Below are 24,147 nucleotides of genomic sequence, written 5' to 3' on the forward strand. Positions count from 1 at the left end.
CACCTCTGAGGGCTGCTGCGGAAAGATGGGACGATGACGTATGACCTCCCGCAGAATGCATTCTATTTTGGGAACTATACCTCAGAGAGACCGCATATCGTGGGCGCCTCACATATAAATAGGCCTAACTTCTCCCAGGGAATTTCGCCCAGATTTAGTATATGGTCTCTATTTTGGGGCCTCCTGTCTTAAAGGAAGAATGCAAGGATTAGACATTTATGCCATTGCGGCTGGTGGTATCTTGGCTGGTCTTCTCCTAATCCGTGCTGTCTCTACTCTCACCAACTGGACAAACCTGATCTCTGTCTTGGTTTCCCGACACCTAACGCTCCCTCTGGTGGTTCAAAGGCACCAGCTCTGTGGTCCGTGGACACGGGCTAGTGTTTTTGTTCACTTATCGTTTGTTGCAGTCAATGTATTTCTTGTCTTCTTTCGCGTTAAATCTTTGTCCAGTGCTGGCCACCGGGCAGGAAAACTAGCTCTCGTCAACTTGGTCTTCCCCTTATCCACCATCCACTTAAGTCACCTTGCTGACCTCCTGGCCATTACTTTACGCACCTGTCGGAAAATTCACCGCACGACCGGTTGGATAGGCTTCGCCTTACTGTCATTTCATGTCGCTGCTGTAGCTCAGGCACCAGGCTTCAACTTCTCGCTAAATGAGTCGAAAGATCTCTGGGCTGTGATCGTATGTTTCACCGCTGGGAGCACTTCTCTTTTACTCTCTAACCTTCTGAAGGCAGGCATTTCACTCGGCCTCATCGCTATCCTTTCAATACAATGGCTCCGCCGATTGTCTTATGAGATATTCCTCCGAACGCATCAGGCCCTCGCTGGGCTCGTTGTATACGGTACCTGGCGGCATCTACCGACTAGAAGCCACCATTCGAAACTTTATCTTTTGGTTGCCCTCGGAATCTTCGGTTTCACCTTCTTTTTACAGTTGGTAACATTCTTATATCGGAATGGTCTCTTTGCAGGACGGGGCTCTCCTAGGGCTCTAGTTTCATTCACTACGAGGAAAAGCGAAACTGAGGACACGGTTGCGACAGCTACTCATATTCGCATTTTACTGCCTCGAGCTATAAAGATTGAAGCTGGCCAGTATATCAATCTCTGGATTCCATCGGTCAGCCTGTGGTCATGGGCACAGACACACCCTTTCACAGTCACTACCTGGTCTAAGGGCGTGGTAGACACAATGGAGCTCCTCGTACAGCCGCGCGGTGGCTTGTCCGCAGAGCTTCTCCGCTACACTAAGGGGGCTGTCGATGGTTCAGTTTCCTTCCTAGCCCTCTTCACTGGTCCCCACGGAACGAATATAGACGCCAGCCACTATGAAAGTGTCCTGGTAGTGGCTGGTGGGTTCGGAATCGCGGCAGCGATCCCTCATCTGAAAAAGTTAATTCACGGATACAACACATGTACCTCGCAGGTCCGCCGACTGCATTTGGTCTGGCAGGTGGAGTCCATTGACGAGATAGCTGCGGCAAAAGGTTTATTAAATAATCTCCTAGATGACGATATCATGGATGCTGGTTATGTTCGTTTACCCATGACTTCCATCAAGATTCCTTCCGAAGCTAACCCTGGTTTCAGATTCTCAATATCTCGATGTACGTAAGAAGGAGCCTTGAGCAGAAGGAAAAACCCTTTGGCCGGCACAAACGAGCGTGCCTCTATCGAGGTGTACCAGATTACCAACATCTTATCGCGCTAGAGGCATCTGGTGAACAAATTGAAAGGCTCTCCAACGTCCAGGACGACCAAGGCGGACTGCTGGTGATGGGTAAGGCATTCTTACTATTTTGGTTGTATTGTATGCTAAGCTCGGATAGTCTCCACAACAGCCGAGATTCGAGACAAACTACGGGAAACAGTGAGAAAATACCTTCACGAAGGTGTAAAGCTCGTTGAATTGGAGTACCAACCGTGCGTTACATAGAGCGCGCGATATGGACATTCTGATCTATCAAATCTCAGGTACATGCGGAGGACGATCACGAAACTTGCCGGTTGTGCCAAATGCCACATTTGCAAAGCAAGCGTGTTCATATACATATATCTCCCCAATGCCGGATTATAGAAGTTTTCGCCTTGCGTTCCCTTGCAAAAGAGGTTCCGCTGTGCTGTGAGATCTCCATAAGTTCTACTTGGACTTGGTTTTTTTTTTTTTCTCAGCATTATTTATTTATCCAAATTGAGCTACATCAGCCCCGGCACAGTATATCAATCTTGCAATGCGTGTAGAAGATAGTAGGCTTCCTGACCTCGAAAATCGTCCATGGTCATTTATATATATGTGCATAGTGTTCGAAGCCGCTGTGCACCAGATGATGATAGGTAAAGGCAGCGGCCAGGGACTCAGAAGGAAGGAATAAAAACTCCATCATTTGGATACAGCTTGAAGAAGATTCTTTATCTCGTGGCCGAGTGGACTTATATCAAAGTCCGTCTGGGGCCCCACGTGAGCATGCTTCACGTGACCATATCGAAATCTTCGATACGGTCACGTGCTGGATAGATGGCCACGCCTTGAGCTGAGCATTCTGATTGGCAGATCTCCTCCTTCTCTAGAGTCGAGAGTTCCTTTGAATTCCCTGGACTTCTCTTATGCTCTTATCGGTGACATCATCGATACTCGGCTGACGTGGCAGCTCCTGATTGCAGGGAAATAGTTTTTCCCATCGTTGTCGAGTCGCTTGCTCAGTGAGCAACTCAGTGAGCGCAGACCTCCCCGGAGTCAATTTCTCGCCCCCATTGGCCCATATACCCCAGTCACATGGTCTTAATTGATGGGATGCTGACTCACTCAGACTGACTAGTTAGCGAAATCTTGATTATGTTGAACAATCCACGAACTCTCTTCTCTCTCCTCACTCTCTGACCTGAGACGACTAACAAGTGAACGCGTGCAGTCCTCATCCAGGACTATCGGTTGCTAACAATGTCAAGAGATAGCTATCAACATGTGTGCATTTGTTTCGACAGTCATAGCCGCCAGAATGTGTTGATCAATGTTCGACATATGTTCAACATATGCCACGATCCGAGGGGGTGAGCAGAGCACTGAGCAGGGTGAGCGGATGAATAATATCACTTGGCTCTTCGCTCCATCTACCGGTGGATCCATCGATACTCTCAGTCCTCACTCCACCTGACGACCCCGATCCTCGCCATCAGATGTACTATTGTCCCCCGGTGGGAACATTTGTGCCGGAATGCGCCAGATCACAATCATACTGGATGTAAGTTAGCCACTTTGACTCCGTTGTTGAAGAGCTCTTCTCCTGCTGGTCAACCACTCACATTGCTTACAGAACACTGATGGCGAAGCAAATAATTCCCACAACCTACCCCGACCATCTGATGACGAGGTGTGACTGTTTCTTTTACCGGCTGCGAGGTATCTAATACTGTTCTAGGCATTACACGCACTGTCCTACGCTTGCAAGCTCCAATCGGCACTCTCTCGTGATGAGATGATCAAATTGTACACACAAGTCGCAATGACAACCTCTTGCCTTGTCGACTGTGATATCGAAGAAAACTCGCTCCCGCTGTCATATGCGACCACGTTGCGCATTAACTCATCTACGCCGCGTTTCGTTGGTAATTCTATTGTATCCCATCCACGCAAGTTGTTATTACTGACATCGCTCTTGACCCCTCCTTGGTAACTTTGGGCAAATGCGCACCAGCCGATAATATGACATCGTTTCAAACTCCCGCTACGGATCGATTTCATTCTCCAGCTCTGTCCAGCTCGACAGGCGCGCCAAGCGAACAACCTTCGACGCTGTTTGATGAGAAAGTTCATGAGCATTACGCCTCAAGTGTCTCTACCGATCACAGATGTATGCAAAGCGAAACAGACGTCGAATTACCACGCATGCACTGCAAATTTGGGCGTGTTGAAAGTGATCTTGACTCAGCCTTTCAAGAACTTGAAAAAATAGCATCGTCACGTCAATCGCCCGATGTTCGCCCAGGATCCTTTAATGGAACAAACGTCCCTGATCCCCGTACGCGTCCTCCAACGGGAGGATCTGGCTGTCAACGGATTCATAGTGTGAATGCGGATGAAGACGCTACCATGACTAGCGAACAAGAGACACCAGCCTTTGTGTACGGCCGCGTGGAAGGAATGAGTCACAATGTGTTACATGGGTTTCCACCTTATCTTTCAGTTGGCAAGACACAAGAGCATTCTTATGAGATGGAAATACTAAATGTCGAAGAAGACGCACATCGGGACTGCCCAGATACCACTCAGTATGACAGGGACCCTTCGGAGACTTCTTCAGCAGGGAGTCCGAGTTCGGGGAGAAGTGATTCATATTCCGCCTCCGAATCAAGCACGCTAGATACGCCAACAACGCCAATGCCAACAAAAGGAACAGCGGAGGTAGCTGGTAGGATGCTGGGCGAAAATTGCTCTACGGAACAAACTTCCGACAACTGCCGAAGTGGACATTATTTATCGAAACACCAGCCAGCGGTGGACGATACCCCAGATGAAACGGAGCACAATGATGCTGAGGATCTATTCGCATATGACGACAACTTCATGGATTCAAATCTCGGGGCCGTTGTGGAAGAGGCGTGCAGGTTTCTGGGGAATACTTCTGGCGGACATGAAAGCCCCTCTAGTGGGGCAACGAATACGATGAGCACGGAGTTGGATCCGAATGCTTCGGCCCCATCCTCACCCCCACCTGGACGCGACGACCAGCATACGCTCCTCAGCATGGAACAAACAGAGATACCCCAAGTGTCTTCCGAAGAGAGCATTGCAATATGCCGCAAGCGAAGGCATTTATCGTCATCTGAATCCCAGCCAGCTCTCCGAACCAGAAATCTCAGGGCTCGCCTCGACAAAAGCGTGGGTCAAGAGACAGGCCGTCCTTCCGATCAATATAAAGATCGCTGGAAAGGTCGATTCTCTCATCATCCCCTCCTCGCCACCCTACTGCCCGACCAAAAGGACGAGATCGAAAGGAAAAGCAACCGAGTTTTGAGGTCTGATTTGCCTGAATTTATGGAGAAGCACACCAAATTATGGAATTTGAACGGATTTTGGCCTTCTTTATTACATCATCCGTCCACGCTTCCTAATATGCCCCCTGTGCCGAAGGGTCGTGAGATTTGGTGGTATCTGCAGGCGATGGAAGCAGAAGAGGAGACACATTATCTCAAGGCTCGGCTTGCAGATGTCAAGCTGTATTTGGAGTACGTGGCAGAATTCGACACACAAAAGCAAGCCGGACATCCCGGTCAGACTGCGAAAATTCGAGCCATGGATAAAATCTGTGGCACTACTCGACAGACTGCCAAAGCACAAAGGGACAAGAATCGGTTGTCGTTCCATGAGCATAAGCTCCGCGGGGAGCGGTGGTGGTGGTCTGGGTGTTACCTGGGGCGTGGATTCATTCTCATCTGCAGCGAAGAAACAGGGAAGAAAATGTTGAGTTGCCCTGATTGCGTTGCCTGCGTCCCTTTCGCTGACGAGTCTTGCAGACATAGCAAATCCTTCAAGTTGGATGCATTTATTTTGTATAATTTATACAACTGTAGGAGCATCCTAGCCTGTTGCAGCAAGTTCGACGGGCTCGTGGATAGGCTCTTGACCAACAACGTTTCGACTGACGAACGCAACTTCCCCAAACAGATCAGCAAGAAAGAAGTCCAGGAGTGGATCAGAGATGCAAAAGTCACCAGTCAGGCCATACCCACCATTCACTGGCAGGCCTGGAGCACCAATGCGGTGGCGAGCAAAGCCTCTGTGTTTCTCTCTACTCTTTCAAATACACAGTTTTGAGATCATTTCGACGGCGTCGGGTACATAATGTAGTAATTTAGAATAAATCCAGTCTGACCGGCAATGAGTCTCGAGGTACTCGATCGGCTTATTTGGGCTGCCTGGGGTCTCCAAACCAATACCACCTTTACTGTTCAATCCCAGAGATGGTACTCCCAGACGGGACATGCTGGAGCAGTTGGATCCGTCATACCAGTTTTATTGGAACCCGTGGAGGCGGGCCGAGGAAAGGAGAACCTGGGGTAACGAGGCCTACCTCCGTAGAGCGAACGGATAAGGCGATGGGTTTTTTCTTAGTCGGAAAATAAAGTTAAAGAGAAATATAAAAGAAAGTAACAAATCTATAGGATATAAGAGCAGTGATCAAATTAATAAATATAGATGAAAGCAAAAAAAAAAAAAAAAGAAAGAAAGAAAGAAAGAAAGAAAAGAAAAATGATCGTTTCCCCTACGATCTGCAGGAACTGATGATGTCCGTGGCGTGAGCAAGCGGGGGGTGGGGTGCTGATCCCAAATCGCCAGATTCTGGACCAGGGAGGGCCACGCTTTTGTGATGTTAAACCACCGATTCTGCCCTCTTCCATGACCACCCTCTTTTTTCTGCGGCCCTTTTAGTCTCTCTGTCATAAAACCAAGCGATTTCCCCGTTCTCCACGATGTTCCTCTCCAACCGCAAGCTACCTTTCGGGCTACCTTTGGGGCCACCTTTCTGTCCTTCCCTCCCTCCGACCGATCGTTCTCTCCATCCCAATAACTCCGATCATCGTCTCTCGCTGCTAAGTGCTATTCTCTCGCTTTATTTTCCATTATTCCTGCGGCTGGCCCGCTAGGATGCTCTTCACCACCTTCGGCCTCCCCGTAAATGTCCCTTACACCGAACCTTGATCATCTTCTGACCATTTCTCTTCGAAGGCTCATCCGACCGATACACTTTCTTTAGATGAGGATGGCTGTGCCGACGTGCGTTAAATAATCTACACGACACAAGAACTGGTGCTCACACTTTCTAGTTAACCAACCGACTGGGCCGGAAACTGAAGCGGTTGGGATTGCTCAGGGTGGAATCCATCCTTGACGTGACGAAACTGCTTCAAAGGGGTGGTTACATCCGGTGGCACATGGTTAATATGGATCAAGAGATGATATCGTCGAATATCCGGTGCTCGAACACTTTCTACTTTGGTTTCGGGTTTGAGGTAAAGCCGCCCTTCCCTGCCTCTTTCAGGTGCTGATATAGAATGGCCCAGAGACCTGGTTCAGATTTATTAGACAAGAGAGGCCTGCGCGAGGTGAGTAAATTGAGACTGCTTGGAAAGATCGGTGCTGATATCTGCTAGTTTGTCCAAGGTTTGGGCAACGATGTAGATGAGCTCCGGAGGCTGGAAAGGAATCAGGCCGACTATGTGCTTGATGGGATTTACGAGGTGGGCATGGTGGATTTCGTAACGCCGATGCAAGATCTCATGGATCACGCTTCATTGCCGTCCGGTAAGGACCCTTCTCAATACAACCCCCCCTTTTCGCTCCCGTCTAATGATGTCTTTTTCCCGTAGAGATCGATAGTGCAAGCCTCGCAGATGCAATGTCACAATCAAACACTACCACCTTGGTGGATGGCCTCACGTCATTGGGGCCTTCGAACCCAGGAATGGACGCCGGCAACGAGTTTGATCACCTCCTGAATGCACTCTACGACTCCCGACAATGTGTGAGGTCCACAGCAGCGAAAAATACGGTCGGAGGAGAGTGGCCAACCGGGATGGCGATGGCCCCGGAGCCTGTGCTCATTGATGATCAGATCGATACTACGGTTTCGCTTTTTACGTCCCTTGACTCGGACGACTCTCCTTCAGTGGATCAACAACTGAGCTTCCTGGACCCTGGGAATACACCCCACCCGACCAGATCTTCCGTGGATTATGCGTCCACACCAGACTCTGTCGCTACTCTTGGGTCCGAAAGGGGTACCTCGCCATACTATATGACGCCTCCTACCTCTGTCGGCTCTCCCCTCGGCGTTCAGCCAATCGACCCTCGATGGGCTTTCAGCAGCAATTCGACGCTTTCCCATGCTGTCCATGACTGGCGGGACAATCGTATTTCCGGAGAATTGCAGTGCTGTAGATTCCGGGAGAAGAAGAAGAAGGATTCTCCGAGCGATGAGGACTGGGGCACTTTAGGCAGTAAGCAGATCTCGCACATTATCAAGGCCTGGGACTACATTCTCCCACAGGGCTCAATAGTGTGCGTACGGGAGCTCCCAGAAAAGAACGCCTCTATGTCCGTCCGCCAAGTTCTTGGCCTTCCCGAAGTATGGGAGGGAATAGAAGGAGCTGTGAATTACTTCCGAGTGCTGGAAGCCGACAAGGACGGACTCTCAACGCTTGGTCCTCTGGCGAGGCGTTTTGCCCAAATATTTCTCTACCTGAATTTCGAAATGCTCTCTATGGACGGCGATGGCACAGTTGTTAACCGTGTCCTCGACGCCTGTCATGATGAGCCTAATATCGCACAATCAAGAGAATCTCGTCGGAACAGGTTTTCCGGCATTCATGTACGTCGGGGAAGGTGGTGGTGGGGATTTGCAGCTTCTTTAGGATTTGGTATCCTTTTGGTCGCTGACAGTCAGTTAATCCAGGCATTGTACGTTTGTCCATTCGCTTATCGAGCCTTAACTAACCCAAAGTTACAGGAGCAGTGGTAGTTTCAAGAACGGACACATTGATGCTTTTATTACATGTGTCTTACGGACGCGCCCAGGCACTGTCCGTTTCTTCGAATCATTGGAGCCCGTGGTAATGTTCCTTCTGTACGGAAATGCCCTAGTCGATATTCGCCAAAAACTGGAGGACACTGGCCTCCTGAGACGAGATGCAATAAACCGTGCTCTTGAAGAAGATCAGGAGGCACTGGCCCTTCAATGGACTTGGAACATCTGGGAGGCAAAGAAAACTGAAACTTCCGCGAACGAGAGTAAGACTAAATTTCTTGCCTCAATACGTCCTTCTGGTTAAACTGAGACAACTCGGGGTCTACACTATCTTCTCGCAATCCTGCTTTTCATGGCATGACAGTTCTCCTAGGCTTGTTTATTAGTGTACTGACCAGCTGGACTGGTTTTATGCGTTCCGCTCTTCTTGTTCTAGCAGCATACATATTCTGTTGGCAGTACCAATGATCGAAGTTTCACGGACTATTCTTCTCCTTATCCGACTCAGGGACGTAGGAATAGAAAGTGCGAGTGGATATCAGGGAAAACCACGCAAGACCAATCAGGTCACCAGGCGACCAAAGGACTTTGCTTAGCAGACGCTGCTGGGGGGAACTCTTAGTGACTTTAAAAATCGATGGGAGGGCCTACAAACCTTTTTGAGCCCTTCAAAGGACCCAGCGGATGTCGTCGCAGAGAGAAACTCGAGAGCAGCTGAATCAGCCGGCCAGCGGTCGATATTGTCAAGCCCGATTGCCCCATCGTCTTTAACATACTTTTGCATCAACTGCATCAAGACTCGCGCGACGGGATATAAGTCACTAGCTTGGATTTTACCCGGCGGCCGTTCAGACAAGCAATCGAGCCGTGCTAGGAGACAGGATCAGGAATTGGTTTCGCGGCAAATTCAAGCCGTAGTCTTACCAATTTGGATGTCCCCTTCGAGATTCATCAGGACATAGGATGAATCTAGGGAAGGATTATGGAAGTTGTTCGAGACAAGATATGAAAGACCATCAACGAACTACGAATGTTAGCTCCCGTGTGTTATGAGAATAGAAGGAGAATGTCCAACCTGAGACATAATAGCAGCCAGCTGTTGGTCGTTTGGAAAGGCTTTGCAGGCAACGATATGGTCAAGGGTAAGGGGATAGAACCTGCCAATCGTGTACAGGGTGTCGGGGGTCCGGAAACATTCCAAAACCGAGGCTACCTTTGCGTGGCGGATAGAACGGAGAATGCGCAATATTCTGTCTGCATCTTCTCTGGGGTACTGGCGAATGGCCCAAGGTCCCCGGCAACCGGATTGGCGGGTGCATACAGTAACCTTTCCTGCAAGGTCACAATCATAGGATTTCGGAAAGGTCTCCCAGGGCGCTTCATTTCGTACAACGGGACCCGACCCTGCAGCCTCTCCAGCCTCGTCGACCTTTGAGAGGGTTAAAGCTCGCGGTGGGCCACGGATGATCTTACGGCCAGGTTCTGTAAAGGATGGAGATGCACCTCTTTTGGTCAGGCGTCCACTGGATTGAGCCGTCTCTTTGCCCTTAACACCGCTTCTCGGTGACAACACAGGAGCCAAAGATTCCTTGATTGGCGGGCTTGAGAGGCCATCCAATTCGATCCTAGTACTTCGCTTGTCATGATTAGACATCATGACTGCGATAAGACAGCGAGCTGAAGTTCGGGAAGACAATACCGTATGGAGTGGTTCGTATGTTGCGGGGCCATCGTTTTATCTTCCTGATGTCAATACCGCTGCGGAAGTATGAGGCGGTTCTGCGGGCGCTAACCGGACAGGGGATGGGACCCATTCCGATGCGGTTGAGCCATGCACTAGCAAAGATATATATATCTAACCGTAGTTCGAGTACCAGCCGCCACAAGACTTGTCGGATTGCAGATCTGTCTTCGCCATGCAGAGGGCATTATTCACCGAAGAGGAGGTCCGACTGGCAACGGAGCGGCGCCTCAAATACCTAGGAACCGCGAAAGTTCATATCAATCAAATTCAGTTTGACCCCCCACTGCCTAGAGACTTGGACCCCAAGAATTTGAGCCGGCTTCGTGAAATCTTCCGTAAAAATCGCTGTCGACGCTTGGACGTTGATAATCATGTCCCGGCTATTGTGTCTCAGCATGATCTGAGTCTTGCTCTCCAGAAGGCGAATGTCCTTCGGACATCGTTGCTCACTAATGATCCACAACAATTTCCCCTTTTGGGCTTCACAGTTGGGCAGTTGCGGGCTCTTCACGGACGTCACCGAGTGCAGGCAGGCGCTGAGACGCTGCCACCAGCGGACCGCTGGTGGACGGTAGATCTCTATTCGGATGGTACGCCTCTTTCACAGACCCTCCTTACATCCAGCTGACTATCAGAACAGACCTCGGTGAGGGTCTGAAGACCTCCCTGGTGGAAGAGTATGCGAATCAAAAGAAACCAACGGACGGAGAAATATATCGTAAGATTCGGCAGTATGAACTGGAGGACAACGAGGCTTTTCGACAACGTTGGTTCGTCCGATTATCGCCGAGCAACCAAGATCGCCTGGACCAACTGGATAATAGAAGGAACCGTCGTCTCCGACGAGCCTTTGATCGATTATTAGCGATCCCCGGACTTTGGTTTCATGGGATGAGAATCAGTATGCTTCACCGTTTAATTGCCACCGGTTGCGTGGAAGTAAGCTGCGGAAACCCCCCGCCCTACCCTTCCAACTTATTCTAGTGGCCGTGCTGATCGCAACTTGACAGGAGATCCTTACGTATCTTGACCATATCGGAGACTTCTGGTCTTCTTTGGTTGCCTCAAGTCCGTCCTCCCTAAAGAAGATCGATGGGGACACAGTTGATGCCCTCCAGCTTCTGGCACCGGGTAAATGCCGAACCGATGCGAAGAAGGCCAGCGGACTGGTCCTCGGTGGTCAAGTATTCGCTGGGTTTGATGATGAGGAGCGACGGCTTATATGGAATCGCATGCAAGGTTTTGACGGGTTGATCCCATCTCTATATACTTTTTTTGAGGACTTTAAATATCTGGAAAGCTGCTCGCGGTGCGTGAAGCGGCTGACTGGGCCCTCAACTAACTCTCTATGGAAATCAATGAGCTCAATATTCATCCCTTCGGAAGGGGGCGAGGGCGTCATTCAAACTTCGGAGTCGACTTTCCGGTCGGAGCGTGCGTCCGATATGGGGTGTCTCGATAAAGGATACTTGCAGGTGTGGCTGTATGCGATGAGACATTACCCTTTGATGCCACCCGACCCGAAGAACGATGACGATTTACTAGCCAAGCCAGCACGGGGCAAGGCTGATGACAGGGTGATTTATGAGATGGCCGAACTTGCCCGCCGGCTGGGGTTTGATTCACCAGAGATCAGGGCGTTGACTGGTGGCTCTCCTGACCATCAAATCGCACGGGCGGCCTTACTTCAAGCCAGGAAACCTGGTCGCTTCCGGTATGACCCGCAGCAGTTCGACGCCTTGGTTCAGCGTGTTGTCGAATGCTTCGCAGCCGCGGCTCCCGAGGAGCCCGGGGAGATCTGCGAGCTTCTTGCGGACAGCTCGGTGAGCGCTCGGGCTCGTTGTGGAATGCCACGAATGCGTACGCATAAACAGGACAGTCTTTTGCTCTTCTTGGACCGTCTACATGCGGACGTTGAGGTTGCCGACACAATTACAACGTTCTTTGTCCGACGCTGTGTCTATTTCGCTTTCTTTGGGAAACCTGCACGGTCCGGGACTGCTGGTGACCACACAGGACATCCTCCTACAGACAATCCTCCAGGGTCACCATTATTCGTTGGAGAAACTAGGCCATCGGATAATTATGGACCAGGTGCAGCGCTGGTTCCTCGTGCACATGAACGAGGGGGGCCACAAGATAGCTCGCGCGAAACCGGGGGAAACAGGGAAAGACATGATTTTCAGCAACAGCGACGAATGAAAAAGATCCAAGTGCGGAGGCGTCGACTACAGCACCCATCAGTGGACCGAGAGCCAATGGGGCTAGACCGAATTAGCACTGAAGACCCAGACGAGAACATGTCTGACCCAGAGCCTTTGACATGGGAACGTCCAGAAAGTCCAGCAGCTGCCCCTCAGGTCGAACCTGTACCGCCTAGCTCAGCGCTAGTTCATCTTGAATCACTGGAGCATAGCACCGCTGCCCCGGCTTCTGAGGATAGGGAGCACACGTTGCCAGCACCTGGACATCCCGACTCAATCATACCGCACCAGCCCGTCCTGGATGACGCAGATGTCTCTAGCCAGCATACAAGGATATCCCTGGAGGCAGTGCCACTCACGCGTGACTCAATCGAGTCTACACCGGCTGCAGACCCTGGACAAGGCTCTGGTGCCGTGGCGCAGCCGACTCTGGATGCATATCTTGACCAACTACAGAGGGCCCAGGACGAGCAGGAGGAACTAGAAAGGCGACGAGAACGAGAGCGTCTCGATGAAGAACTCAATCATTCACGAGAGGAACAGCCCGTTTTTGAGCTGGTACCTAGTCCGCAGACTCCGAAAATGGGAGCCAATGATGAGGAGCGGACTGATGTGGCTCATGACGTGGACCCTAGTTTTGTACAGATTCTTGAGCCAAGACGGGGCGCAGTTACGGTTCCTTTCCGCCAAGAAGAGCCAGAACTCGGCGAGAGCCGTAGCCACGGTGCTCCTGCTCATAATATCCCACAGGTAGGAGAGACCCCGCCGCCGTCTGGCTACGTAGATATTACCTTTTGGAGCTACGAGCGAGAAGATTGGAGGTTATCGGACCACCTCCAAGTGGACCCGTCGCATCCGTCACCAGTAGAACGTGTTGCGAAGAAGTATACGAGGAAGGGTTATTCGTTATACGACAAGAATATGCAGAGTCTCAGTCCCGCACAGTGTTATCGCGCGGCTACTATTGATGGAAACAATGCGATATTTATCCTCTCCGAGCACGAGGAGGGAAAGCTTGCCGCTGAGGGCCGATTTGTGAACGATCAAAAGATTCTGTCGTTGGTTTCGCGTGTGCTCGATGCGCCAGAGCCGGCATCCCCTGTGAAACGCCTGCGATTCCATTCTGTGTCGTCGGAGGAGCTATGAGCCGCCTTTCATGATTGATCTGCAGACGTGTGGCTAGACTCAAGGCGCATTGATGAATATGGCGCTTAGAGGAATGGGTCGGACTTCTCAAAACAAGGGACGGAATAGGATGCATTTTCTGTGTCGTGATATGGGATATAAAGAGTATTCTATGTAGGTTGTCATGTATATCCCCTCGTATGAGCAGGATCCTGTGTGAATGTCCACGTGAGCGTATTCGACTTAGAACTGCCAGATTAAGAAGACCTTTCTGAGAGAGAACCCTTTTTGTGAAGATCCTCTTGTGAGGGAATGCGCCATGTGAGTCGCGACTTGGAACAGACCCCCAGTCAAGAGAGAAGAGGTCTTGTGAACCACCCTCTGAGACAGTGGCGGTAACAGGAACTTCCAATCAAGACCTGAGCCCTCTCATTCCCTCGCATAGAGGTCATTTCTAGGCTAGCTGGCGAAGAAACGGGCGGCTGCGGTGCACTGCGGTGCGTACCCAGCTTCCACTGCGCTTCTGAGGCACTATCCCCACATTGGCGCAGCAGTCCAAGGATAAATGATCTCATTGAGTCATGTGTGTTGTCCTTTGAGACTACGTAATAACAGAAGCATCCAATCAAGACCCGGGCGCTCACACTTCACGAAGAAACGGGTGGCTGTGGTGCATTGCGGTGCACTGAAGAGGTGCGTACCCACTGCCCCTTACTGGAATTGTACAGTAATATTCCGATACTTTTGTTACCTCTGCGGGTAACTAAAACAGACCTGAGTAACTAACCTGATCTTCTATGACCTGTCACTGGTTCATGAAAGAGTTTCGACCATACTTGGGCGGCGGGGAGACCCGCACACTAAACTTACTATTGGAGAAAGCGTATGCGGAATGTGGGTACAATCATTTATTTCTTGCGATCATTATAGATTATCATAATCAGCGGCAGTGTTTCCCGATTGCACTAATAAGACGGACGAGGGCTAACCATTTCCACGAGATTTTGTCGAATATGGTTCAATAATACCTAAGAAGCAGGCTGCGGCGTTGGTACGAGCTGAGTAATGACTCGGCTTCGTGGTGCGCAAATCGATCTGCCGGCCCCCACATTGGAGGATCGTTTGTTGTGCCCAGCTCGCTTGTGCACGGCTCCACCTTGGCGATCACCAACATCCCTTCAGCTGGACTTTATAGGAGTGAAACTAACACCTAAGGGAGAGTTTTAGCACATTTAGCTGGCGTGTTTTTGTAAGGCCGTAGCGTTTATCAAATAGTCCCGGCAAAATAGAAGTTGCCGAAACTAGCGTTTCGCTATTCATCTATGCTGGCACGGCTCCAATTCGAAGATTATTGCTTACCCTGACTCGCATGACACTGCATGATTAGCGCCCCGAGTGCATGCCCCTGAACTCACCGGGTTCTTCACCGCTCGTTTTCTCCGATTCAAGTAGCATACTTTCGTACAACATCCCCAGGCACATCTTACATGACCTTTTACTCGATGCTTCTCAGCACGTCTCGGTCAGCAGAAGCATTTCCATTTGATTGGTCGATCCGCATCATATCACCACACCCGACACCATCGAGGCGCCAAATCTCTCATCATGTCAATATCCTCGATCAGGACAGCTATCGAAAATTTTTCCCGCGGGGAAGGAAGCAAAAAGAAACATAAGAAGTATTCCCGGTGGACTGGAAGATTAAGCGGGAAACAGAACGAAGCCCCCGCGGACAATCTAACTGGGGCCGGCTCAGAAAGACCCGATGGGGACTCTGCCACACCCGACTCCTCGACTTCAAAGGAAGTGTTCGATCCTTGGCTGGAGGCGCAGAAGCTTCTCAGAAAGGACGAGACCCTGGACAAAATATAGGTAGAATCAATTCATATTCTCAACTCCAGACTGGAATTGAAGTCCGAAGATAATAGGAACGCCATCCGTGTGAATAATCTCCGCACCTTTCTCAATGTAACGAATGAGCGGCTTGATAACAAAAAATGGACCATCCAAGACGACATCGGCCAAGACAACAAACGGAAGAAACTGACCAAGGTATGCCAGAATATTCTTTTAGTTAAGTACATTGTCAACTCTGCAGCAGCTACCAGTCCTCCCGCTGCTGTAGCATGTGCCGGCATTACGGCAGGGCTTTTGGTAAATCCCTTCTTTTCATGTTCTATCAGCTCTGCTAATTTTCCAGTAGCTATTTATACAGGCCATGGAACAACATAAGGTTCTCCTACAGGGCTTAGACTCTATCTCCTCCTTATTACCTCGACTCCATGTGATCGAAAAGCATTTCCTACACCACGAGACCGGCCTAAGCGCCGAACTGAGGGGGTTACTCGAAGGAAAAATGATAAAGCTATGTTCCAGAGTCCTTGAATTTCAGTCTCGGGCCATTTGCTATCTGGGAAGCCCGATAGCAAAACAGCTTGGAAAAGACATATTAAAGCAGGACGGTTGGGACGAAATACTTAGGGATATTAAACGATACGATACTTCTATTAAGGACACCACTTCCTTGGCGCGTGACTTAGAGGTCGATAGCCAACTTAACGCTCTCCAGAACAAGCTACAGCAAATACAAGTATGGCAAACTATGTCTGCGAAGGATCAAAGGAGAGCCAATCTTTTCCAGCGGCTATATACCTGCCCATACAAGGATCGCAAAGATATAAATAATAAGCGTGTACCGGGCATATATGAATGGTTTATAAGTTATCCTCAATTTATAAAGTAGAACGAAAGCGTGAACTCAGAACTACTCTGGGTGTCCGCAGACCCAGGGTGCGGGAAGTTAGTTCTCACCAGATACTTGGCTGATGAATATTTGCCTAGGGGGACAAGAACGGTCTGTTACTTCTTCTTTAAGAATAGTTATTAGGATTAAACGCGAGCCACAAATGCACTTACTTCTATTCTCCGCCAACTCTTCTTCGCCCAACCGCACCTTGTGTAAGATTCTCTCTTGGATAAGTCTGAGATTAGCGGGAATCAGTTAGTCGAATCCTTCAATAAGCTATAGAATATGTTTGTCCAAGTGACAGCAGATGGCAGCGCCGGCGAAGTAATCATCCTATTTGATGCGTTGGACAAGTGCTTTGAGAATAACCGGAGGAGTCTGATTCAAGCGATAGAGCGCCTATTCCTGGACAACTCTGGCAAGCGTAAGTTAAAATTTCTGATAACAAGCCGCCTATATAATCATATATGACGCGATTTTTTTAAGATGGAGAAGAGCGCACCTGAGATTCACTTAAGTGGCGAGAACGATGAGAACATCAAGAAGATCTCTAGTGAGATTAATCTGGTCATTACAGAAAGGGTTAAAGATATAGGCGAGCGAAACTACTTGCACGTACACGAGTGCGATTTCATCAGCAAGCAGCTCAAATCGGTTCATAATCGAACATATTTATGGGTCAGCGTTACCTTGGATGTTCTAGAAAAAATGCCAGGATTAACCAGAGGGAATATTGACCGCGTGGTCCATGATATTCCCAAAGACATCGATGCTGCTTACGCCCGGATGTTGGATCGGAGTCCAGATCATGAAACGGCCAGAAAGTTGCTCCACATTGTAACTGCGGCGGAGCGCCCATTGACACTGGAAGAAATATCTTTGTCCTTGGCAGTCAAGGCAGCGGATCAATCGATCGACGACATCAAAAAGGAACTACCTGCCAATGAAGAGCCCCAGAAGACCATGATCAGAGAGAAGACCCGGATCAGAGAACTGTGCGGTCTGCTTTTGGTTGTGATAGATCAGAAGGTGTATCTTTTTCATCAGACCGCAAGAGAGTTCCTGGTCAAGAAACCGGCTAGTGGCGATACTGGAGCTGGTAGTGGAAGCATAGCCTGTCTCCAGAAAAGTCGCACAATGTCCTGGCGGAGATATGCACACTGTACTTGACCCGAATATTTGATACCCTCCCTGGGTTCATGGACTATGCAGCAAATTTCTGGGCGGTGCACTTTCAGAGAGCTGCTCTCTCAAGAGAAGATCCAATGGCGAAACGTGGACGCATGCTTTGTCAACAAGGGTCAATGGTATGTAAGAAGTGGGCTGCAATTTATAAACGCAGCAGAATCGACTTTCCCGATTCTGATGACACACTTATGGCATCCTATCTAGGCCTGACACCTATCGTCGAGTTACTTCTTGATACTGGAAGGGTGGACGTCGAGTCTAAGGACTCGATGTATGGCCGAACCCCTCTCTCCTTCGCCGCAGAGCATGGACATGAGAGGATTGTCAAGCTGCTCCTTGACACTGGAAGGGTAGACATCGAGTCTAAGGACTCAGACCGTGGCCAAACTCCTCTCTCCTTCGCCGCAGAGTATGGACATGAGAGGATTGTCAAGCTGCTGCTTGACACTGGAAGGGTGGATGTCGAATCTAAGGACTCGAAGTATGGCCGAACTCCTCTCTCCTTCGCCGCAGCGCGTGGACATGAGGGGGTTGTCAAGCTGCTTCGCAGAGGAAGTCCGGACAATTCCGACCGTGCCTGTGAAAGGTCCAGTTAGCGTCGTCTGTCTATGTCTTCTGTTGAGACGGCAAACTTATCAGATAAGCAGGAGAGTGCGATACGCGCACAAGGAAACGAATCGATAGGTTGGGAACTTGAGGGAACTTTCGACCCAAAGTATCTAGGCAATACCGAACGCCTAGTTCGATTTTGGCTTTGAAGAAGAGCACATCGAAAACTGGATACATACTGTACCCCATTGTCCATTCTTATTCAGCTTCCGGGTTCTCCAGCGATCCAACTTCACTAGTCTGTTCCCGTCGAGGTTAGATTGCTCACTGTGATTTTGCCATCCTTCGTGTGTGCGTTCTTGCCTTGGGCAGAAAGGGCGACCAGGGATATCGGGAGGGCTGTAAACAAGGAGGTTGGAGACCATTGCCTTCTCTATTGTTATGGGCCATAATGACGAAATGAATGGCTGCGGTGCGGTGCGGTACGGACCCACACGACGTAGCGCCTACTTCGATAATGTTATCTTGCCTGTAACGGGACCCGCCCATTGCTGGCTGCCTCAAGCGCACATGATCACCACAAAAAGTGGTCGCAGGTCACACCAGTAGCAGGTAAGTCGGTTCTTTTCTGAAAGGACCAAGTAAGTCCAGGCAAGCGAACACGTGGTGTTGGGGGACCAGTGCTTAGGCTCTGTACCAATGCCTATTACAGCGATCGATCCTGCCATGGAGTCTATGATTGTAGCTGAGCTGGTGTTGGAGCCACATTGCCCAACAATGGGACACATGACACCAGGGATCAATCTCGGCGCAGCCCCTTTTTCATTCACCGCGGAATGGAACTTAACCTGCCTCATCGGCTTGCCGCAGCTCATTGGCTTCTTAGGCCCACCCTCCTAGAACGCGATCCCGCGGCCAATGAAAGCTACTTTTATAAAGTCTAGCTGATTGGCTGTCAGTTGGTAGAACTGTACCATTAATGCGGCCTGTGAGTATGATCAAGCAGATGAGAAAATACATCCAGCAATCGTTAGCTGAGGAGATATGCACAGCTTCATAGATAAGTCTATGATCGAGTGGGTGCTATGAGTAGAGGGCAGTATTAATAGCACTGACCCACCAAGCTGTTAGCACCGCAGCTGGATGAATACATATCCCCTTCAATGCGGTCCAATAGCATGTGTGAGCAGCAAGGCTGCGGCGCTAGGGCTTGGTACATGATACGCGTGCACCAGTTGGAGCCTTATTGAATTTCTCCCACGCACCAGCGAGGAAAAGGAGAAAAGCAAAAATAGCCGGCGGATTGATAGCAAAGACGGAACGACTAACGGGGAGAGTCAAACCATCCCGGTGATAGTAAGAGAGATCGCCTTAACATCCAGGATATATGAACACAACATGATGTGAACGATGATCAACCTTTCACCTCAAATAGGTCGCTCTCCCACGCGCCTGCAATGCTCTTCTTAATAGATTATTCATCTAAATGAAAAGATTGTCCTCACAATGTATGTTTCCCAACTGCCCCGCGACCGGAGACTAATATACACATCCATAACGAAGGGAAAATAAAAGAAATGTAAGACGACCGCGGGGCAAGAATTCCGCATGAGGCCGAAGCTATGTCACGGTCGCATGCATATCAAATGCGTGCCGTTGGAGGTGCATTTCGCACGAGAAGAGCTCGTTGCAGATATTACACCTTATTTCGGATTGCGTGGAGATATGGCGAAGATGCTTTCGCTTGACATGTTTTGTAACGTCTCCATGGCTGGAGAATTTGTACGTTCGCTTTCCAATATCCAAATCCTGCTGACCAAGACAGATAAAACAGAAGAGGGGCCTCTCGATACCGTTCGCAGAGGGCTTGTCCTTCATCACCGATTCAATAGCGGATACCAGACTGTCATTCGTCGGGGAAGAAGGCCGGGTCAATCGCGTCTCTCCTTTGACGCCGTGATCTGGTCCGGTGGCGACGGGCTCTGTAGGAGAACGCCTATCGCGCGGAAGACGGCACGTATCACCTTCTTCGAAAAGAGCGTAAGCAGCTATGGCATCAATTGCTTCCGTCCGTCTAGCCACTTCCTCTTCGAGTGTCGGGCGAGGTAGGGTGAGGAGGCTCTCAATCAATCAGTCGCTTCTGAGGCAGTGATACCGCTTCTGAACACTTGAGAGGTTTTTCTTCCTCGGCCAGGTTGAATCCAGACAACTGACGTCTAATTTCCAACATCGGTTGCTCGCGGTCGTACTTTGCTTGAATCTGAGTGAGCAATGCGTTCCGTGCTCGCTGCCTAGCCCCCGCGATCTCTTGGTTCAGCTTTCAGCTTCTTGTACATTGTGTATTGCTCTGTCCCATGATGGTTTGACAATGGGCGCCACATTTGGCGACTAAGCTCATCACGATCCATCGTACCTCGAAGCCGACAAACTGAGCCACTGTGCTGGATAAGCTTTGGCGTGATAGCTTGTCGACAGCCATCGGGCAAAATAATGAAAATAATCACGCAATGCTGCTAACTACTACAGCGCCGATATAATATTGGCTCAGGTCCAGACCTCTGGTTGGATTGCTTGCCTGAATAGCTAAGACGATGGGAAGCAAAGCCCAGATAGATAAAGCGCCAAAATTAAGCCAGTAGCATCCCCACCGCGCGAAGGTTATCGGAATCCCGTGCCCGTTTAGACCGTTTGTAAATTTCACAGCAGGGAAGCTTTTCCATCGAATTGACATTGAGCGACATTGGTCGAGCATGACTGTCGGAATTTTGGAGTCGTCTCCAACGCCAACTACGTGGCATAATGGCATGATATCCCACGGACGACTGCCGAACTGGTCTTCGACGGCCATGTTCTGCAGAAGCTCCTCACCAAGGTTACATCCCTCAAGCAAGATATGCTCGATAGGTAGACTGGACGCCCGTAGATGCAATGTAGACAGGTTGCATGAGAGACCCCTTGGAGATAGCCGAGATAACCGCGGAAAATGTGGTATGATATCCCATATCTCAGACCCACAGTTCACACATTGAAAGGCTCTTAGGCGTTGGAGGGGAAGATCGTCTGAAAAAAGCGGTCGCTTCAGCGCGGCCAGCAGATTTGGGCGTCCAGGTACTGCAAATTGCTGTATGTTTGAAGCCTGAAGCAGCAATGGAACAATTTAATTCTGTAAGGCTGCAATATCATCGTCGTTGATGTCATTGATAAGAACTGGTTTGACACGTGGACCAAGTGAATCGTTTCTTATAATCATATTCAGGAACGATCGGAATCTTCTCCAAGAATTAATAATCTTGATGCATGGGAGATGATATATGCGTAGAGGACACAAAGAATCGATCGGTGGAAACAAACGGAAACGCGAATAGTATCAATTCTTGGCTGCAGTATGATTACTCCCATCTACTCTTGGAGTTTCTAATGAGACATGAAAATCAAAAGTCATGATAATTTCGAATTATTCGGCTGGTACAAGTCTGGTTTGAGGGGGCTTGGGGAACCGTATGTCGAAGAAAGACTTCACCCCAGGACATGGTACGGGGAATTCGATGGGTCAGCCAGCAAGATACGTGGTCTCAAACAACCCCTGGGGTAACGCCCATCGAGCCAATGTCAATGCTCTATCCATGTTTGACGCTGACGCTTCCAGATTGCACCCGACACGACTGGCGTGCGCAAGAGTCGGCGGATCACCGAGGCCACCGAGGCTGATTTGTTGCCTGTTCCACATCAACACCCGCTCCCTGAACTGGTAATTCAATGTAGCGTATGATATGAGACGAAACTGCCCCTGCTCATGTTCATGAACAATCATTAGTTTGATCTTCGCAGGATTATCCATGATGGTTGCGCCGGGGTAGTACTCGTCGAACCATCCCAGTATGACAGCCAGCGTCCTGGTTTTGATAGCGTTTTGTTCTAAATTGTCGGTCGCGCTAGAATCTTGCCATGTAACGCTGTTTAGATCAACGATCGTCATTGGGGCCCGAGAAGGGCCTTGCTCTTCCTCGGGCTGCTTGCTCACGTCCCCTTGTCGAACGACAGGTATCGCGTGTGCCGTGAATGTCAAGTAACCCCTTTCATTCATTCTTCCGTACGGCAAACCAACACCCATTGCATATCGGTTAGGATACTCGCAGTCCACCATTTCAGCTGCTTCAAAGACCTCATCCGCAAGAGGGACCATCGCCCTTCCCTCCACGCTCGTCCTGGGAAAGATCGGGAACGTCGACAGGAAAGGCGACGGCGGAAGGCGTAAAGCCACGCCCAACCAGCTAGCAGAATGTCCCCTGTTGACGAGTTCCCGGGCAAGCGCAATGGTGGCCCCAGCTCTATCGTTTTTACCAAAGGCGCTCGGATCCAGACTGACGCCAAGCAGGCCCATAATGCTGAACACCATGTCGACCGGTCGAGATGACGTACGCAGGAACGCACTCTTCCAAATAGCATGCTCTCTGACGTCAGGATCGCCTGCTAACTCGTCCGATGTCAACGCCGCCAACACCCTCACATTCGGCGTTGCAAGTCCGAATATCCGCACCTGCACAGAGACTTTCGATATATTCCTTGCGGCGGCCGAGAATGTTAAATACCCTGTGGAGCATGCATCCAGCAGATCCCGCAGCGATCCAATGGCGGACCTGTCCGGTACGGCCTGAACGATTTTACCCCGCAGGTGGTCGCCTGTCGTGAAGGACCCCGATCCGGCCTTCCACGCAAACAGAACGACCACCTTCATCGGAGCTAGAGCTTCCTGGAGTGTCCAGCCGCGATGAATCCACGCGGTCTCTTCATCCAGCCGCACCAGGCGTCGGAGGCCGCCCGGGAGGATGATGCATCCCTTGCTGTTCTGATAGATCTTGTACATATTGCGGATCTGCCATTTCTTGTCCTCCTCGTTGGTTTGCATGATGCAGACGCGGTCCAGCCAGATATATTTTGCGTCAATTATTGTTGTTGAGACGGTACAAGCGTGCATTAATACGTCGATACTGACGGGGTCGCCGTCTTCAGCGCCTTCGACGGAAAATGCTTGAGTTGCAGCGGCAATCGAAGTGTCCACTGAGTTTCCCTTCCAGACATAAGAGAAGGCAGAGTAAGTGCCTGACGATATGTCTGGCGTTTCACTGAGACGGAGGGTCCTGTGATTAAGGAGCTGGTGGCAGTCCATGAAACGAAATCGACATGGGTGGCTGAGTCTGGAGACGTCGAGACACGTATTAGCGGGCAAGTCATCTAGAGGAATATTGACGGTCGATGACATTTTAACCTTGTCTTTGAGTTATCATCGAAGTCCTCTGGAACAAATCGTGAGGTCGTTGAGGAAAGCCCGTAGGAAGAACATCGAAGATCCAGGACGATACAGTTGGCACAGGTTCCTGCAAGTCACACTGCGAATCCCTGCTCTGGTCCTCCTGCAGTACCCCTCCTCAGCCCCTCTCCCAAGCATTTAATTGGTACTCTCGATGGACCATTAATCCTCGTTATGGTTTGGAACCTCTACATAGAATCACGTCGTCGGCCTGACTTTTCTCTCATCATCCCTCACACTCCAACAGTCATCAGTCAAATGAATTATCCCTACTAGCAGTTCACACGCAACCGCCATCACTAAGCAAATCGGTGGCCATGGACACCCTTCTCGACCTATTCAACCGATAAGTTCCTCGAGACTTGCCGCCGAGATACGACGGTTACTTGGAAGCGTTCCCCTCGCAGTGTGGCCTTGGTCTTGGTATCTTCCGTGAGTAATAACGCCGTTCAATAGTGTCATTCGGAGCGACGGGATAGAAGGGCTTATATGAAGAAATGAACGCGGAGGTTGGTAGAGGGAGACAGGAGAGAAACAGAAGATCGATGGCGCATCTGCGATACCATTCACGTTGTTAGAGACTGCGACATGCAAACCACCCGCCGACAATCAGGTTTCAGCCATGCCGGCTGCTCTAGATTTATATAGATGATGTTAGAATAGATCGCGATAGGCGGCTTCGTACTTTTGGGGAAGGAAATGCCAGAACTAGCACGTTCATATTGACCTTTTAGCAACTGATGATAATTCAG

General features: G+C 50.0%; 6 protein-coding genes across 6 annotated transcripts; 4 read left to right on the top strand and 2 right to left on the bottom strand.

The window, feature by feature from the left end:
- Positions 1-199: 199 nt before the first annotated feature.
- Positions 200-1,945, top strand: BDV59DRAFT_194324 (ferric reductase family protein; the record flags this gene model as incomplete). Its single annotated transcript, XM_073692376.1, has 4 exons — positions 200-688; positions 740-1,543; positions 1,600-1,789; positions 1,839-1,945. 4 exons carry the CDS (start codon positions 200-202, stop codon positions 1,943-1,945), a joined length of 1,590 nt encoding a protein of 529 aa, XP_073546119.1.
- A 5,114-nt stretch (positions 1,946-7,059) lies between these two features.
- On the top strand, positions 7,060-8,835 carry BDV59DRAFT_194325 (uncharacterized protein; the record flags this gene model as incomplete). Its single annotated transcript, XM_073692377.1, has 4 exons — positions 7,060-7,110; positions 7,159-7,309; positions 7,375-8,464; positions 8,514-8,835. 4 exons carry the CDS (start codon positions 7,060-7,062, stop codon positions 8,833-8,835), a joined length of 1,614 nt encoding a protein of 537 aa, XP_073546120.1.
- On the bottom strand, positions 8,787-10,317 carry BDV59DRAFT_67935 (uncharacterized protein). The gene is made up of 4 exons (XM_073696897.1): positions 9,607-10,317; positions 9,456-9,555; positions 8,976-9,401; positions 8,787-8,900 (listed from the first exon to the last, which is right to left on the bottom strand). The coding sequence occupies exons 1-3, from the start codon at positions 10,186-10,188 to the stop codon at positions 9,124-9,126; spliced, it is 960 nt and encodes a 319-aa protein (XP_073546121.1). The 5' UTR covers positions 10,189-10,317; the 3' UTR covers positions 8,787-8,900; positions 8,976-9,123.
- A 1-nt stretch (position 10,318) lies between these two features.
- BDV59DRAFT_68017 (uncharacterized protein) lies at positions 10,319-13,930 on the top strand. The gene is made up of 3 exons (XM_073696899.1): positions 10,319-10,865; positions 10,916-11,214; positions 11,286-13,930. Exons 1-3 carry the CDS (start codon positions 10,448-10,450, stop codon positions 13,623-13,625), a joined length of 3,057 nt encoding a protein of 1,018 aa, XP_073546122.1. The 5' UTR covers positions 10,319-10,447; the 3' UTR covers positions 13,626-13,930.
- A 1,279-nt stretch (positions 13,931-15,209) lies between these two features.
- On the top strand, positions 15,210-18,134 carry BDV59DRAFT_194328 (ankyrin repeat domain-containing protein; the record flags this gene model as incomplete). Its single annotated transcript, XM_073692378.1, has 10 exons — positions 15,210-15,410; positions 15,477-15,758; positions 15,808-15,888; positions 15,919-15,944; positions 15,981-16,324; positions 16,367-16,458; positions 16,633-16,778; positions 16,848-17,415; positions 17,454-17,650; positions 17,696-18,134. The coding sequence occupies 10 exons, from the start codon at positions 15,210-15,212 to the stop codon at positions 18,132-18,134; spliced, it is 2,376 nt and encodes a 791-aa protein (XP_073546123.1).
- Positions 18,135-21,286: 3,152 nt separating this feature from the next.
- On the bottom strand, positions 21,287-23,829 carry BDV59DRAFT_68084 (uncharacterized protein). Its single transcript, XM_073696900.1, has one exon. The coding sequence runs from the start codon at positions 23,345-23,347 to the stop codon at positions 21,638-21,640; it is 1,710 nt and encodes a 569-aa protein (XP_073546124.1). The 5' UTR covers positions 23,348-23,829; the 3' UTR covers positions 21,287-21,637.
- Positions 23,830-24,147: the final 318 nt, after the last annotated feature.

This window comes from Aspergillus ambiguus, assembly GCF_047715705.1.
Source record: "Aspergillus ambiguus strain CBS 117.58 unplaced genomic scaffold BDV59scaffold_25, whole genome shotgun sequence".
Lineage (NCBI taxonomy): Eukaryota > Fungi > Ascomycota > Eurotiomycetes > Eurotiales > Aspergillaceae > Aspergillus > Aspergillus ambiguus.

Bases quoted from the DNA above. Each gene is read 5' to 3' on its own strand.
- BDV59DRAFT_67935 (XM_073696897.1), bottom strand. From the start codon at position 10,188: ATGATGTCTAATCATGACAAGCGAAGTACTAGGATCGAATTGGATGGC. The intron at 9,556-9,606 runs GTTGGACATTCT...TAACATTCGTAG, and splicing joins TGGCTGCTATTATGTCTCAG to TTCGTTGATGGTCTTTCATA. The intron at 9,402-9,455 runs GTAAGACTACGG...CCTGTCTCCTAG, and splicing joins CGAAGGGGACATCCAAATTG to CACGGCTCGATTGCTTGTCT.
- BDV59DRAFT_68017 (XM_073696899.1), top strand. From the start codon at position 10,448: ATGCAGAGGGCATTATTCACCGAAGAGGAGGTCCGACTGGCAACGGAG. The intron at 10,866-10,915 runs GTACGCCTCTTT...CTATCAGAACAG, and splicing joins GGTAGATCTCTATTCGGATG to ACCTCGGTGAGGGTCTGAAG. The intron at 11,215-11,285 runs GTAAGCTGCGGA...GCAACTTGACAG, and splicing joins TTGCCACCGGTTGCGTGGAA to GAGATCCTTACGTATCTTGA.
- BDV59DRAFT_68084 (XM_073696900.1), bottom strand. From the start codon at position 23,347: ATGTCATCGACCGTCAATATTCCTCTAGATGACTTGCCCGCTAATACG.